This window comes from Plutella xylostella, chromosome 19 (assembly GCF_932276165.1).
Source record: "Plutella xylostella chromosome 19, ilPluXylo3.1, whole genome shotgun sequence".
Lineage (NCBI taxonomy): Eukaryota > Metazoa > Arthropoda > Insecta > Lepidoptera > Plutellidae > Plutella > Plutella xylostella.
This window is the reverse complement of record NC_063999.1, coordinates 8559471-8576615: the sequence shown is the minus strand read 5'-3', so window position 1 is coordinate 8576615 and position 17145 is coordinate 8559471. Positions and strand designations below refer to the sequence as shown.

General features: G+C 36.7%; 2 protein-coding genes across 2 annotated transcripts; both read left to right on the top strand.

The window, feature by feature from the left end:
• The first annotated feature begins 1209 nt into the window (after positions 1-1209).
• Positions 1210-6286, top strand: LOC105390973 (chaoptin-like). Its single transcript, XM_048627865.1, has 3 exons — positions 1210-1270; positions 1733-1808; positions 3056-6286. Exons 2-3 carry the CDS (start codon positions 1793-1795, stop codon positions 5197-5199), a joined length of 2160 nt encoding a protein of 719 aa, XP_048483822.1. The 5' UTR covers positions 1210-1270; positions 1733-1792; the 3' UTR covers positions 5200-6286.
• A 3117-nt stretch (positions 6287-9403) lies between these two features.
• Positions 9404-13402, top strand: LOC125489985 (chaoptin-like). Its single transcript, XM_048627864.1, has 2 exons — positions 9404-9561; positions 10006-13402. Exons 1-2 carry the CDS (start codon positions 9555-9557, stop codon positions 13341-13343), a joined length of 3345 nt encoding a protein of 1114 aa, XP_048483821.1. The 5' UTR covers positions 9404-9554; the 3' UTR covers positions 13344-13402.
• The last annotated feature ends 3743 nt before the right edge of the window (positions 13403-17145 follow it).

Genomic DNA, 17145 nt, shown 5'->3' with positions numbered 1-17145 from the left:
AGATACTAAATATAAATATCAACACCCAAGACCCGAGTACAAATATCTGTCTTTAAACAAATATCTGCCCCAGCCGGGAATCGAACCCGGGACCATCGGCTCAGTAGTCAGGTCACTAACCACTACGCCATTCGGTCGTCATAAGGCATCGGCAATCGATAGGTACAGTCTGGGCCAGGGAAACCTGACCCCTCTCAGTAGCCTTGTTACTCCGAGAGTCGCTCAGGTTTCTCTACTCTAGACTGTACTCTATTTAGCTTATGCGATACTAGATGATGGTAAAGGATTATGCTTTGAACAGTTACAGGAGAGCTCTTGCTTGACGAAATACGAATTCTCATGCAATCGGTAGGTACAATTACTATATGAAAAACAAACAGCACAAAAAATCATAAATTACATAACATAGTAATAGTACGCGGGATAATTGCTAAAAAGCGATCTCTTCCAGGCACCCTTTGGGTAAATTTTTGGAATCATATACAGAGTGTTGCAAAAAGGGTATACTAAGCCGAAACCTACAGTCATGTGCAGCATGGTACAAAGCCCGAAAATAAAATTAGAATTTCAAAATTGGCGAAAAAAAATTACATGGTCCATAGAAACTATGTTGGTCACGTGACTTTTTTACCATGGAGAATGACTTTTTTTTCGCGGATTTTGAAATTATGAATACATTATCGGGCTTAGATATACCTACCATGCTGCACATGTAGGTTTCGGCATAGTATACCCTTTTTGCAACATCCTATATAAATGAAGAGGTGTGAATACGTGTATTGTATTTTAAAAAGTACTAGAGATATTTTTCTGTTTTTTTAGTAAGTTTATTAATTTTACGATACGGTAGAGAGTCGTCGTATCGTTAGCGTAGTAGCCTACTGAAATACCTATCGACATCGTGAAGCTAGAGTGACTTTTCAGGGTTAAAGTTAGCCGATAGTACCTTCGTCGCCAGTTATTCGAACTGTCTTATTCAAGACTTAGCTAATCTATACGACTGTTTGTATAAACAGACAGCCCGGTCCCATTTCTACGCGTAAGCAAAAATACCAACAGTACATTTAGACCACAGTGCTATTGTTTCATTTGAATTGTGAACTCTATGGCGCTAGTAATAACAGCTTCGTCCCAGCATGTTATGTCTTCAAGTCTGAATGCTGAGGAAGGAATGTTACGGTGCCATGTACCTAGAAATGAGCCATTTGGACTTTGACTGTCACTTTGTTAACAGTGAAATTATAATCTATACTATAGTGAAGTGAATCAGGTAAGATATTTTAAGATTTTATTAATTTTACAATGTGTAGAAATATTATACCGACCTAGGTTACCTATCAATATCATCAGCCCGTAGTCGTCCACTGCTGGACATAGGTCTCTCCCAAGCAGCGCCACAACACTCTGTCCTCGGCCCTCCTCATCTAGCTACCACCAGCCACCTGTCTAAGGTCTTCGGTCCAGCAGCCGGAGGGCGTCCCACGCTACCCTTGGGAAGTCTCCACTCTAGTAGGTTCACATATGAAAGTTTATTTATAGCTTAATTTAACATAAATTTGTAAAAAAACGCGATAGTGAAAACGTTGTGGTTATTAGTGGGCTACTTAGTAATTTACTATGAAAGTACAGGATTTGTTTTCCATATTCGTAATTATTTTACCCGCTAAATCATGATTTAGTTTTCAGACTCATTTTAGAATAAATAATAATAAAAATACATATTTTGTTTCAGACTGAATTTATCACCTGGGCAAGCGGTCTTCTATGAAACAACGCAGTTTTAAGCTCCAATATGCTTATTTATAAAGGTGTGTATAGAATAGAATAGAATATTGCTTTATTGAACACCACATAAATCAGACATACAAAACACACATAAGTACTTATTTTCTGTGAATTTATAACACAACTAAGACAAGAAAGCACATTCTCAAAATTCTCTAAAATATATTATACTAGCTGTTCCCGCGCGCTTCGCTTCGCCTAAAAAGTTTTCCCGCGGGAATTCCGGGATTAAAAGTAGCCTATGTTCTTTCCCAGGGTCTAGACCGTATGTATACCAAATTTCGTTCAAATCCGTTCAGTAGTTTTGGCGTGAAAGAGTAACAGACAGACAGACAGACAGAAAGACACAGTTACTTTCGCATTTATAATATTAGTTAGGATAAGAATTAGGATTTTAATAAATCCTGTAATTTCTTACTTTTTTATGTTAGTTATAAGTAACTGTAATACACTTTTTTTTTAAGTTACATAAACAGACTTAGCGAGTCTAGTTTTGCCTTTGTCTATGGCTATTTTTGTCATTTTTGGTGGGTGAGGCTCTACTTGCTGAAATACAGGTTTTTACCTAGTTCGGCAGTGGAGGCTAAACTATAACTTTTATGAGACATCTACTTTAGCCTAGTATAGTTTAGTTTAGTAACTGTGTAATGTGTTTTACTTAATAAAGATATTTATTATTATTATTATTATAGACTAGAACTAATGTACAATAGGCGGCTTTATCGCTGAGAGCGATCTCTTACAGGCAACCTTATATATTTCGGAATCAAAGTGAAAAATAAGAGGGATATTCCTAATCTGCCATTTCTGTGTTTCATTGACCTACCAAGTACCTAGCTGTAAAAATGTAGTTTTTTTTTTTCTATAAGTACCCAAGTATGTAAATATACCTACTTAACATACATAACATAACATTAACATTGTAGGTACACTTGACCACTCATTAAATCATTCGTTCTGTCGAATATTCCTTGAGCATTTTTAAGATAAATTAGGAGTACCCTTGAGTATGTTGGGGGAGGGGGGTGAACGAATCTTATGAACGTGAAGAGTGCAAAGTGAGTGAGTTTATTGTACGAGTTGAAAAGACAAGTATCCACAATCAGTAACAAAATACTGCTGTTTGATCCTGCCCTGTGGGCATGCCCATGAAAAAACCCCATCCCATGAGCGTGATAAAATGTCTTCACCTAGCTCCCTATCTGACCCATAGTGTAATATGGTATGGATTCGGCTCGCTTTATACTCATAATTCAATCATTATTTCCAGGTTTACTTCTGACCATCGCGCTGTCATCGGTCACTCTCGTCTCGGCCTACTGCCCCGTGGACCGTATCGAGAAGCTCGGCTACTGCATCTTCAGAGTGCACTGCCGCGGCACCGTCAACAACATCACGCTGCCCGCACACTGCCAGGGATCCCCCAACCACCCCGTCAGGGTCGACCTCACCATCACCGAAGCCGTCGACAGGTTCGACGACAACCTTGTCAACACAGACTTTCTTGACGCTATCACCACCCTCAGGATCTCCGGAACGTGGCCTACCACCACCGTGGAGATCCCGCTCCTACAGTACACGAGCAACGTCGAAAATCTATACCTCATCGGCAATAACTTCGAACAGATATCTGGAAACTCCTTTTCGGAATTAGGACGCCTGGAAAATTTAGACCTTTCTCACAATCGGTTGACTACTGTTGAGGGACTTTTCCAGTTTGACTCGAATCCTATGCTTAAACGTCTGTCATTGGCTTATAACTCCATCAGCGATTTACCAAGTGATACTTTCGACGAACTCACGTCACTGGTGGAACTTGATTTGTCTCATAACAACATACAGGACCTTACTCAGGAGCCGTTTTCTAATCTTACAAATTTGGAAATTCTTCGCCTAAACAACAACACAATCAGAGATTTAAATGGGGCTGTCAATAACTTGACTAGTTTGAAACATTTGTTCGTCCGGGGCAATCAGCTACAGAACATTGATGCTGAATCACTTCAAGTTATTTATCATTTGGAAACCTTTGACGTTTCTTGCAATGACCTAGATACTTTAAAGCCAGCTATTTTTTGGAGGCACTGGATGCATTTTGAAGGCCAGTCCACCTGCAAAATACTACTTTCAGATAATCGTATTACTTCCTTACCTAATGCAACTTTTAAAGAAATGACAGATCGCTTTACTAGAGACGCGTATGACGAGCACAATATTGAGGTCTCGACTGAATTATATTTGTCTAACAATGAAATATCTAATATAGAATATAACGCGTTCCAGACAATAGTTCAGCTGTCTTATCTTGATCTGTCCCGCAACAAACTGAAAGAATTTATTGTAAATCCTGATGACTTGGCAAATGTGCGATTCTTGAACTTGAGCAGTAACGTGATAACTCATATTTATTTTCAGAGCTTTTCCGCTTTAAATAATCTTTACAACTTAGATCTTTCGCGCAATCAGCTAGATGATATCCCTGAACGATCGTTTATCAACAATTTCAATTTAAAAAATGTTAATCTAACTCACAATAACTTCAAAGATGTTACTAATTTACGTATTAGAATTTTCCATCCAAGTGGTGGAATGTTAGATTTGTCTAACAACGGATTGTCTAAACTTCGAATTCAATACGGAGAAGCTTTACGTTTGACCATGCTGGTCTTAGACTCCAACAACATTACCGACCTAGCCCTTGTATATCTCCGTGAGCAAAACGATTTAAAAAGCTTAATTTTAACTAACAATCAAATATCGCATTTGCACAAGAACTCATTATATCTGCCAATCGCATTAATGTTCTTAGATTTGAGTTTCAATCAGATCAGCGTTATAGGGCCGTCGAGCTTCTCGCGCGTGAGTCACCTCCAGACCCTTAGACTGTCTCACAACAACATAACTGCCATATCATACGGCACCTTCAATGGTCTGAAAGAGTTGAGGAATTTAGATTTATCGTTTAACAAGATAACTTTCCTGGATTCTAAAGTATTGATGGAGATGAAGCTTCTGCAGTTTCTGTCGATTCGGCACAATGGGATGGACTATTTGAATGACAAGAGTTGGCTCGGACACAAGCTGGACCTGCAAGTGTGTGTGGACGGAAACAACTTCACTTGTGGCTGGCTCAGTACTGCGTTGGCCAACTTTGACAATGGTTTTTCGAAAATGCGTCCAGTAGCTTTTGAGAGGGCCCTATCAGGCACCACGCTGGAAGGTATAAGTTGTATTGAAGATGAAGAAGTCAGCCAACCCTTGGTTGACCTGAATTCTTACTCGGATATAGATGAAAGGCTTCTAGTGACAAGTCAGAAGATTTTAGAGGCGATTAGAGAGCAAACGGTGTATCTTAAGAAAATGGTCTGGCATTCAGTGCAGACTATGCCGAAAAGTAGACTGAAGGAAACATAAAGATTTTTTCTATATACTTACCTTAAATTTTTCATGTTTAATACTTTTATCAATTGTACGTAAGGGCAATGCCGATATAGTCATTATCGTTTGTTCTTTGATAAAACAGTACTTATCTTATATTGTAATTATTGCTAGTTAAGTATATAACTAAGTAACAGTACTTATACTCAGTACATATTTACGAAATACGCAACTTAAAAATTATTATTGAAATTTTAAATGAAATTATCATTTAGGCCCTGTTTCACAATATCTGCATAATGGCTACCTGTGGGATAAAATACATGCTGTCACTGTCTAAAACATAATTACAGAGAGTGAAAGCACGTCTTTTATCACTCCGGTAGCCACTATCCAGACATTGTGCAGCAGGCCCTTAGTATTAAATCATTCAAGTAGCTACCAGTCACACTTAAGCATTTTTTAAATAATATATTTTATATTAGGTACTTATCTAAGTATCAGTTACGAGTACATACTATACATTTAAGTACCTAAATGTTATTATTAGGTAGGTATAAGTTTTTGTTTCGCTATTGCATTTTTTTCAGTTTACTAATTTACTATAGTCGAAATCGCTTTTAAAATGAAACAATGTCATTATTGACGACTCTTAATTCGTAATGTGTAAAACGCCCGTGAATAAAGAAACAGTATTATATTAAAATGGCGGACGGACTTAATATACTATCTCACTCTAATCGGTAGCTATGTTTATGTACGGTCAGCTGCATAAGTAGCTATACACTTCTGTACCTTATCAAAGAGACGAACCGTCAATGTTTCAATGAATGGATAGGCGATTTCAGATTGACAAGGTACAAAAGTGTACAGCTACTTAAGCAGCTGACTGTACCATTTTACTTTAATTTATGAAACAGTCCCCATTTTTACATTATTTCTTATGCACGGTTCACGTTACAAGCTTATTAGAAAGTAAGCCTCCTATTTAACTAAGATAATCTCTGATAGGTTAGGTACTATAGATACTTTGTAAGACTACTATGAAAGATGTTTCAATCTTTTTATATTAAAATTATAAAATGCTTTTGTAAAGAGAAAAAATAAATGGAGTCTTTTGTAAGTTTTGTTTTTTAGTTGTGTTCCCTAACACCTGCATAGTATAATATTCTGTAAATAATAGTCATCCTATTTTCGTCAATGAATGTGAATGTCAAATTTAATTATTTTGTTCAACAATACTGAGGAATATTGAGGTTATCCGTCAGAGGACTAAGGTTACCGACATAGCTGTCAAAATATGCAAGCTGAAGTGGCAGTGGGCTGGTCATATCTGCCGAAGAACCGATAACCGTTGGGGTAGACGAGTTCTCGAGTGGAGACCACGAACAGGCAAACGCAGCGTGGGACGCCCTCCTGCCCGCTGGACTGACGACCTTAGGCGGGTGGCGGGTAGTGGTTGGATGAGGAAGGCCGAGGACCGAGTGTTGTGGCGCTCCTTGGGAGAGGCCTATGTCCAGCAGTGGATGACTATTGGCTGATGATGATGTTCAACAATACCATAAAAAATTGGTTCAGTCTTTGGGAGTTACGCTACCACAGACAGATTCCCAGACACGTTAAACTTATAATATTCATCTTTTCTCGTCGAGGGTTTATGAATGTAGATATTTTATAAAACTGCACTTCAGTAAGTATAAAAGGGGTGACACAGGGGCACATTCTCAAGGCCTAGCACAGGGAGCAAGACGCGCACGCCAACAAAAGTTTTGCGTCGCGCTTACTCACATCGCGCGGCATCGAGAGCAAGTGCGACGGAACTTTTGTCACGTCTTAACGTCTTACGCCCCGTGCAAGGCCTTCTGAACAACTTTGGAACATCAACTGCAGCTGTCATCGGATTTCCTCACCCAACCATTACCTACCACCGGCTTTCTGTGGGGTTACCACCACCGAACATAAGCAATTAACAATCCTTAAGCAGCGTCGCTCACTTGTCAAATCTGACGGCACTTGTATCATCATCATCATCATCATCATCATCATCAGCAGCCAATAATCATCCACTGCTGGACATAGGCCTCTCCCAAGGAGGTCATGTCTGCCGAAGAACCGATAACCGTTGGGGTAGAGGAGTTCTCGAGTGGAGACCACGGACAGGCAAACGCAGCGTGGGACGCCCTCCTGCCCGCTGGACTGACGACCTTAGGCGGGTGGCGGGTAGTGGTTGGATGAGGAAGGCCGAGGACCGAGTGTTGTGGCACTTGTATGATTTTGACAAATGTTTGATATGCGAGCGACGCAGCTAATGGATGTTAATTAATATAAAAAAAAAACTACCGTAAGTTGAAGGATCATCAACGCACCGGGCTGGAGGGCGTCCCACATTGCGAATCCCAGTTTATATTCATACCCGATCGGTAATACCCTCAATACTCAATACTCAATCTTTTATTGCATCCATAAGTTACCTGATTAAACCTCTGCCGTATACAGTGGCGAGGGAGTATCCTCGGCCGATCCTCAGCCAATGAACGGCTAGCAATTGAAAGAGTATACAGGGTGTTGCAAAATTGGTATACTAAGCCGAAACCTACATGTGCAGCATGGTATATCTTAGCCCGAATCTGAAATCAGAATTTGGAAATTCGCGAAAAAAAAATATATTTTCCCATAGTAAAAAGTCACGTGACCAACAAAGTTTCTATGGAAAATGAAAAAAAAAACGCGAATTTTCAAATTCTGATTTCAGTTTCAGGCTTAGATATACCATGCTGCACATGTAGGTTTCGGCTTAGTATACTCTTTTTGCAACACCCTGTAGAGCCGAGGATACTGTCTCGCCACTCTACTCAGTACCTAACCTACGTGTAATCAGGGTATTAGGGTATACGCCGCATACAGTCGTAAGGGGCAGAGAAACCTGACCTCTCTCGGAAGCATTGTTACTATGAGAGGGGGGTCAGGTTTCTCTACGCATGACGGTAAGTACTAGTAGTTTCTTGGGCAGACCACCTTTGTCGGCAGATACCTTAGTTTTTTATAGATGGCCAACACTGTCACGATGCTCCAGAGTAATATAAGTACTTACTTAGTATTTGTATAGCACTATTTACATTTTCAAATACAAAGAAAACATGATCTATTTACAAAAAATGTAAACAAAGCAGACATTGTGCTATATTATTTCTGTGAATTTTCAAAGTGATATAACTTGATATGGCCACTTCCGCCAGCAAGCAGATAAAGTGCTAAGCGCATATCGTGATTTTACAGTGATTTGGTTCTGTAGATATTGTAAGATTCAACAGTTTGTTCAAAGTACATTTCTTAATAAAAAGTAAGACGAATAAATTTAGTTTTCGTTAGAGAATCAAATCATAAAACTTCCCTGTGGAACTTTTTTATCAATTTATTTTCTATCTTGGACAACTGAATGGCGTAGTGGTTAGTGACCCTGACTACTGAGGCGAAGGTCCTGAGTTCGATTCCCGGCTGCGGCAGATATTTGTTTAAACACAGATTTTTGTATTTTTGTTCTCGGATCTTGGATGTACCCGTAAAATGGCAAAAGGCCCGCCCCCTATTACATTGGGACTAACATAACACTGGCGAAAAGTGGGTGCAGCAATGCACCTCTGCCTACCCCGCAAGGGAGTACATTACATTAATGTACAAGGTGTGAGTGTTTGTGTAGATATTGTAAATTTTATAATGTACAATTAGGTGGATGATGATGATGATGATTAATGTGCATTGGTAAGTTTTATAACCGAGACTGACAGCGACTTATTTGACTGGCCAATCCAACCATATTTGAATACAAACTAGATGGAGTGTCAGTGCAAACAAAACGGGTCGACAAATAACACCCCACTTTTACCACTTATCTTGTATTAGTTCAGTAAAAAGGTTGTTGACGTCATAATATATTCATTAGTACAATGTCATTTGTTCGCTTATTGTTAATCCAAGGGCCAATCCTATCACTACATGAGTTGTAGAAACAAACAGATGTACTAAATGAGTGATCTTCGAAACATCCAAAGATTAAAATACTTAACTCTATTGCAGACTGTACTAAATGTTTAAAAAAATGTCTCATACGCAAAAATATCACAATAATTAAATTTGATTACTCTGGAACTTACGGTTCTGTAGTTAGACGGTATTAGATAAATAAATAATTTACACTGGTCCTATCGTTTAAATATTTTTAATGTGGATCTCTAAAGTTAGTGCTAGGAACTAACTCGATAGTTTATTTTCGCATTTGCAATTTCTGCAGCCAATGTTTATAATGCTTTATTTTGTTTAAATTAATATAATTACAAAAACAAAGTATCTACCTATATCTCTGTTGATTGGCATTGGAGATCATTCATCGCGATATGTCAGGTGAGAATGAGATACTTACGTTAAATTAATTTACTATAATTAATGGCATTTTTCACAAAAGTCTAAATAAGTGTGAGCAGAGTGTGAGGCATTTAAGTACTTGCGATACGGCTCGCGACCTATCTCGTGAAATGTACAGCGAAAAGCGGGTGGCTGAGTTGCGAGTCACCTCTGACTACCCACTCGGGGATTACAGTCGTGAGCATATTTTATGTAAGTATGTAGGTATGTTATATTAAAAAGAACGCGAGCGGTAACCAGAAGTAAAGTACTCAAAAGTTATTAAACTACCGTAATATGAGAATAATGTTTCAAGGTGTCCAATTAAGTGACCATTTGGGTGATATTTAAATCTAACCATAACCAATTAATCCGTTCACGCATTGGCTCACATAACTACTGTAAAATCATTCAAATAAATAATAATGTTTAGTATTTTTTCAGGTATTTTGACCTTAATTGTTTTCCTATTTTCGTATGGAATTCATGGAAGTGCGGCTTGTGAAATCATAAATGAGCCAAACAGCTGCAGAATCAATGCAATATGCTTCGGTGACTTTTATTATAACCTTGGTCTTATGGCGAGAGATAATTACGAATGCCAAGGCTCAAACACATACATAAATAATGGTGGTGAACTACATGTTAAGTACAGAGGTTTCGACTATGCTAGTATACAACGGCTAGATTACGAACACTTATATTATATTGTTGAATTGAATTTTGACGATAATCTGATTAGTGAAATACCTGTATTTCCAGAAATGAATAACTTGAGAATACTTAGTTTTGAAAGAAGTGGATTAACAAATGCTAACTTATTTAATGAATTTGAACTGTTGTCTCTCACGGAAATAAACTATTCTCATAACACAATTAACAAAATTATTGACAATACAAATCAACATGCCTTTAGTAAGTTGCAAATTTTAAACATCTCAAATAACTATCTTGTTAATATACCGGATTCAATATTTGAAGCACTTACGTCTTTAGATAAGCTTGATCTGTCTTATAACTACATTGATGTTTTGAACTTTATGACTTTTGAAGGAATTAAGCATATAAAATACCTTAATTTGAACCACAATCGTATTTCTGGCTTAAATTTATCTTTACTAAGGTTTAGGGAACTTGAAGAACTATATCTGTCAAGTAATAAGATAAGCAACATTGCCGCAAAAGATTTCGAGCATTTTGACGGTTTAAAAGTATTAGACCTCAGTCAAAATTTAATTGCAAACATTGAACACAACGCTTTTCAAAATATGAAAGTTGTAGAAAATATAAACCTAAGCTATAACAAATTAGAAATAATTGATAAAGACACACTTAGAGACCTTAATTCGTTGGATATCTTTGACATTTCGATGAATAGCCTAAGAACAATACCTAAAGAGATATTTAAAGACAATTCTATATCATCGCTTGTAATAACAGGTAACAATTTAGAAGGTATCTTAACTAAGTTTATGTTTCAGGGTTTGACAAAAGTAACAGACATTGATTTGAGTTTTCAATCCATAAAAACATTGGAGGATTATGCTTTTTATGGGCTGACTAACCTTCAGTCACTTATATTGAATAATAATGCTATAGAAACAATATCACCAAAGTCGTTTAGTTTACTTAATCAACTAATTCAGTTAGATTTATCTAAGAATTATATTGTGTCTCTTAGTTTTGAAAAGACAGATTTACTTCGTTTGAAATCATTAGGTTTAGCTAACAATATAATAAATCATATTCGGCAAAGCGATTTAAGCTATTTAAATGCGCTGATACATTTGGATTTGTCAAATAATTATATTTCTCATTTTGATATTGACTCATTCAAGAGTCTTAGTAATTTAATCAACTTAAAAATTTCGGAAAATCCTATTAATGGTTCTCTAGAGGCAAACACATTCTTTGGTTTAAATTTGCTGCCTAGCCTGGATATATCACAAACAAATTTGACTACTTTGAGAAACGCCTCGTTCAGTGGGATGAATCATTTAAAAGACTTGAATATTTCAAATAGTCAAATCAATGAAATTCAATATAATTCTTTTATTTATACGGAATGTATTGAAATACTCGATTTGTCGTTTAATAAAATAATGCAATTTAATGTTAACACGAGCCATCTAATACATTTAAAACAACTTATTTTAAACAACAATCGCTTAACTTATTTCTATTCAGAAACATTAAGAGGCTTGTTTGCACTTACTGATTTAATGATGTCTGAGAATCAAATAAAACATATATCTGAAGATGCATTTGATAGTCAAAACGATCTCAGAAGTTTAGACTTATCATACAACCCAACTTTAAATTTAAATATGAGTATGAGTATAATACAGAGTTTACGTAGTCTTTACAAATTATTCTTATCAGGAGCAAATAACCAAATAAATTTTAGCCTTCTTCAAAATAGTAAAATAACAAAATTAGTTCTTTCGCATGGTGCTGTAACTAATATTACTGCTATAACGTTGAAAAACCTTAATTTTTTAAATGAAATTGACGTTAGTTTCAATAACATTACAGAAATAAAGGCTACTGATTTAATTGGTTTGACAGAATTAAGAGAAATTGATATAAGCTATAACCAAATACACTGCATTCAACCGGGTTCCTTCAGAGAGAATACCTTACTTTTAACCATGAATATTTCTCACAATTATTTAAAAGTTATAACTTACGGTACCTTCACTGGATTAAATTATTTAAAAACGATTGACTTGTCTTACAATGAAATTAAAAGTTTAAAAAGTGATCACTTTTACGAACTCCATGGACTTACAAATCTGATCGCAGATCATAATAATATTGATTATGTTGGCATAGAAGAATTTTCTGGTACAAATCTTGCAATCTTGAGTATTGGAGATAACCCATTACCGTGTGACATATTAATAAGACTTAAAAAAGGAATGGAGACTAGTTTTACTGTAACTGCAATAAAAATAGATCATCATTCTGAAAACGTTGATGGTGTTACTTGCAATAATAGACACGAAAAAATGCCTTTAGAAAACGATGACATTCAGATAAATAAAACACAAGATACTATGCTAAAAGCTATTTTAACAAACACACCGATTATGTTTCAAGAAGCAAAAGTCTTACATGATATTCGCGACATTTTGAGAAATGCTTCCATAATAAATGAAAATAAGCAAATATCCACATATAATCACACCAGTGATAACCAAAACGAAGGTGTCCTTGTTAATCTTACTTTGTCAATCCAACGGGCCAATGAAATTATGGATGAAATTAAAATTACAGATTCGTACAGTCGTACAGAACGCAACGAAACCAATGAACTTTTAAAAAAAATACTGCAAGTTATAAATAATACTAAACCGGTATATCCAAAAAGCAATATTCCTGCAACGCAGAAAACAGCAACTGAAACTCGTGAAAAAACGCAAACAGTTAATAAAGTTTCTGACGAAATCCTAACACATATGAACAACAAATTTAGTGAGATAGAAAACAAAATAAGAGATCTTAATTATCGAATTAACAAAGATAGAATTGACACATTTCCTGTGACTACCGTAAGACCGAAGAATGAAAGACTAACTGGTTCAGGTACTAGTTACAACAGTAGCTCCGAGAATCTAGGATCCTCCTCAATGTTCACAGATATTTGTGTGGCTCTCATACTTTTAATACTAGTAAGTTTTGTTTTGTATAAAATTTATAAATCAAAGCGGTTCATTCCATCTCGTAGGTCCATGAGTACTAGAGAGATTGTAAACTCTATGGAAAGCTCTAATTTGTAAGATTTTTAAAGATAAACTTGATTGCATAAATACATAAATAAACTTGTTTAAATACAATATTTGTTGGTTTGATTTACTTCCTGATGCTACCGCACATTAACAATCCACAATCTCAGCATTTTTCTGTAAAAATATTTATACCTATTTGACAGATAAAGATAAAATATAGAAGTGGAGAAGAAGCCAACGGTTCTATGTAGTCCTTTTTATTTTGTTTACTTACTTATTTTTTATTGAATATTAGTATTATGATACCAACTGTCCACCAACTCACACTAGGCCAGCGTGGTGTACTAAGCCGGAAACGGCCTAAAAAGGAGCAAGTTGAAATGGCCCACATATTCAAGATCATAAAATATGGCGCAGAACCTATGACCTTGGCGGCCAACTGGTGTAGTGGTTAGTGACCCTGACGGGTTCGATTCCCGGCTGAGGCAGGTATTTGTAAAGACAAATGTTTTTACTCGGGTCTTGGGTGTTGATATTTATATTAATATGTTTCTATCTATGTATTTGTGTAGATAACACATCAGCTCTCTGATACCCATAACACAGGCTAAGCCTAGCTTGGGGTCGGATGGCCGTGTGTGAGATGTCTCCACATATTATTATTATAATGACCGGCGCTGGGGTACAAACTTACATGAGTTGTTGATCACGATTAGTAAGTTTATAGCGTGGGACCACCCCCGCTGCCACCTGGCCTACGCCCAGCATTGCGATTCTATAAAGCTAATTGTCAAAACTCGATTCTGAATCCGGAGTGAGTTTTCAAATTGGCATTCTGTAATTTCCGTAGAACAGCGAATTCGAGATTTTGACAAATAATGTATGAGATGACATATAATGTCATTACTGTTCGAACGTGAAGTGAAAGGTGAAGGGAGAGTGAGGATCGAAGTGAGATGCGAAGTGAGATGCGAAGTGAAGTCTGATTTTACAGAATCGCAATGCTGCTCACCCGGGCCGACAACTACAACGTAGTGACGACCGAATGGTGTAGTGGTTAGTAACCCTGACTGCTACGCCGACGGTCCCAGGTTCGATCCCTAGCCGGAGCAGATATTTGTTGCAAGATACTCCGCTCTTGGATGTTAATACACACGAGCAATGAAAAATTTCCAGTGAGAAAAGCACCAATATTGAAGGACATTTATATCTTATATTTCCAACCAAAAACCTAAATATTTTAATCTTAGGAGGACCAGACAGAATGGTCCAAGAACCAATGACGACATTAAATATTATGTTAATAGAAAGGTACGTACTTATTAATATATACTTACTACAATAGTTACTATTATTATATACTACAGGAGCTCATCCCAAATCCCTGTAAGAAGCAAGGTATGACGATATCGTTATAGGTTCTTGGACCAGCCTCCATCTAGATATTTCCTCCTATAAATTAATCGCCTTATTTATAGAAAAGTTATAGAATATTTTAGCTATTGAACTGTTTTGTCCCCCTCTGTCAACAAAACAAATTGTTCTTTGTAAATTTGAAAATTGTGGATAAATAGGGGTCATATAAATTTTTAAGGTCGATATGTATGTTTGTATGCAAACGGCGCGGGGCGTCATTAAGCTAAGTATCTAGTTTTTGCCGTTTAGGAATATCTTAGGGCTTTGTGACTGTTTTTTTTTGAAATTATGTGCGAGTTTATTTATTTATGCGTATGTCTAAGTGGGCAGTCAGTCACTGATGCTAATCTGACTGACCAATCTTTTCATCACTTTGACCAAACATGCCACCACCAACACATTAGCAATTATAAGTCCATTATGTGGCGTCACCCGCCTGTTAAACCTCTGTCAAATCCATGCAATTTACGTCATATTTGATAAGCAAGCGACGCTGCTGAAGGACTGTTAATTGCTAATGTTAGGTGGTGGTAAACTCCACTGGACCGGCTCTAGAGACCGTTTCACCTAAAAATACATCTGTCAAGACCCTTAATAAATTGCAATGATGTTAGTTTTTGTGTATGTGGGTCCCGGTTGCTGCTTCGGCAGCAGTCGTTACGCCTAGTCAGAGGCATTCGGGCAGCTTGAAAACACCTGACAGCCGGGTTGCCCACTTACCCGACAACTCTCTTAGCACAAGCTTGCTTGTGTTGGGGTCCACCAACTCGACCGTGGTGGACTATGCCTATACCCTTCCTTCATTGGAAGGAGACCCGTGCCCCAGCAGTGGAGACGTGATGGGTCGTGATGATGATTAGGTATGATGAGTGTTTGTCACCGCCAACAAGAAGAGAAATATAATGAATATGAATACGTAGAAATAAATATTACAATATAGGTACAGTCAGTTAAAGACTATATACATTAGCCACCCCAGCGCAAACGCTTTAATTTTATTATCCACTAACGACATGAAATTACCTTATATATTATATAATAGTTGGTATACATCCATATTATAATATTATTTGATTCGCCTATCTTCCACCCATTACTCGCAAAATCAAACTGTTTGTCCTGGGGTGGCACACATATATATTTTTCTGACTACATTTGCTTAATGCAACAATGATACTCCTGATAAGTAATATTTTTCAATGTTACTTATTGGTAATTGCTGAGTTAGATAACGACATAATATGAGTAGGTCGATCCAATATGTCCACATGTTGTGATAAATATGACGACCACGCATTTCTGTTTATATATCGGGGAATCACCCGATACTGAGTTGCCAGTGCAAATAATTGTACGTTAAAATTTATAAAGCTGTGCAATTAATATTATAATCATAACTTTTATTCCTTTCCTGAAATAAGGAGATCATTTTGTACAAGCTGTATTTATACAGGGTGTTACAAAAAGGGTATACTAAGCCGAAACCAGCATGTGCAGCATGTTATATCTAAGCCCGAATCTGAAATCAGAATTTCAGACTTCGCGAAAAAAAAAAAACGTTTACTCCATAGTAAAAAGTCACGTGACCAACTAAGTTTCAATGGAAAATGATTTTTTGCTGCACATGCTGGTTCCGGCTTAATATACCCTTTTTGCAACATCCTGTATAAAAAGTTGGAATGTATGCAATTTTAAAGTTTACATTTACTTAAACATTTCGGTAAGAATATATTATTATGACTATTTAGGTGGTTATTTGTATGCTTATATTATAGCCACTTTGGACAATAGTAAACAACTCAGTGGTCCAATGTACGGAGGAAATTATCAAAATATATAGGCTTACCAAAATCGTATTCTTAAAGATACAACATAGAAAAAAAGCAAAGTAACTACAAGGTTATATAATTATATACACTTATTCATAATCATATTTTCATCTGAATTTATGAAGTACTTATACACAATACACCTTTTAAACAAATAGGTACCTACCTATGTTCAGCATTGCGATTCTGTAAAATCAGACATCTCACTTCGATCTTCATTCTCCCTTCTCCTTTCACTGTGTATATGTCATCTCATACATTATTTGTCAAAATCTCGAAATTCGATGTGTCAGATCGATTCAGAATAGATTTTTGACAATTAGCTTTACAGAATCGCAATGGAGGCTCTATTTTAGGGGTTCCAGTTAACGAAAAGCTTTTACCCATTGCAAAGTTATTATTTTTATATGGCATGGACTCCTAAATGCGGGTGAATTGGAACCTTGTACAGTCATCAAAAGAGATTAGTGCCACCCCCCGCGCAAAGACTTTAAAGATATTTAAAGTCACAAGTGAAAGATAGTGGCAATTGGCATTCTGTTTTTCACTCGTCACTATAATATGGAGTTAGCTGTCACCCTGGATTAACACATAGGCTACTTTTTATC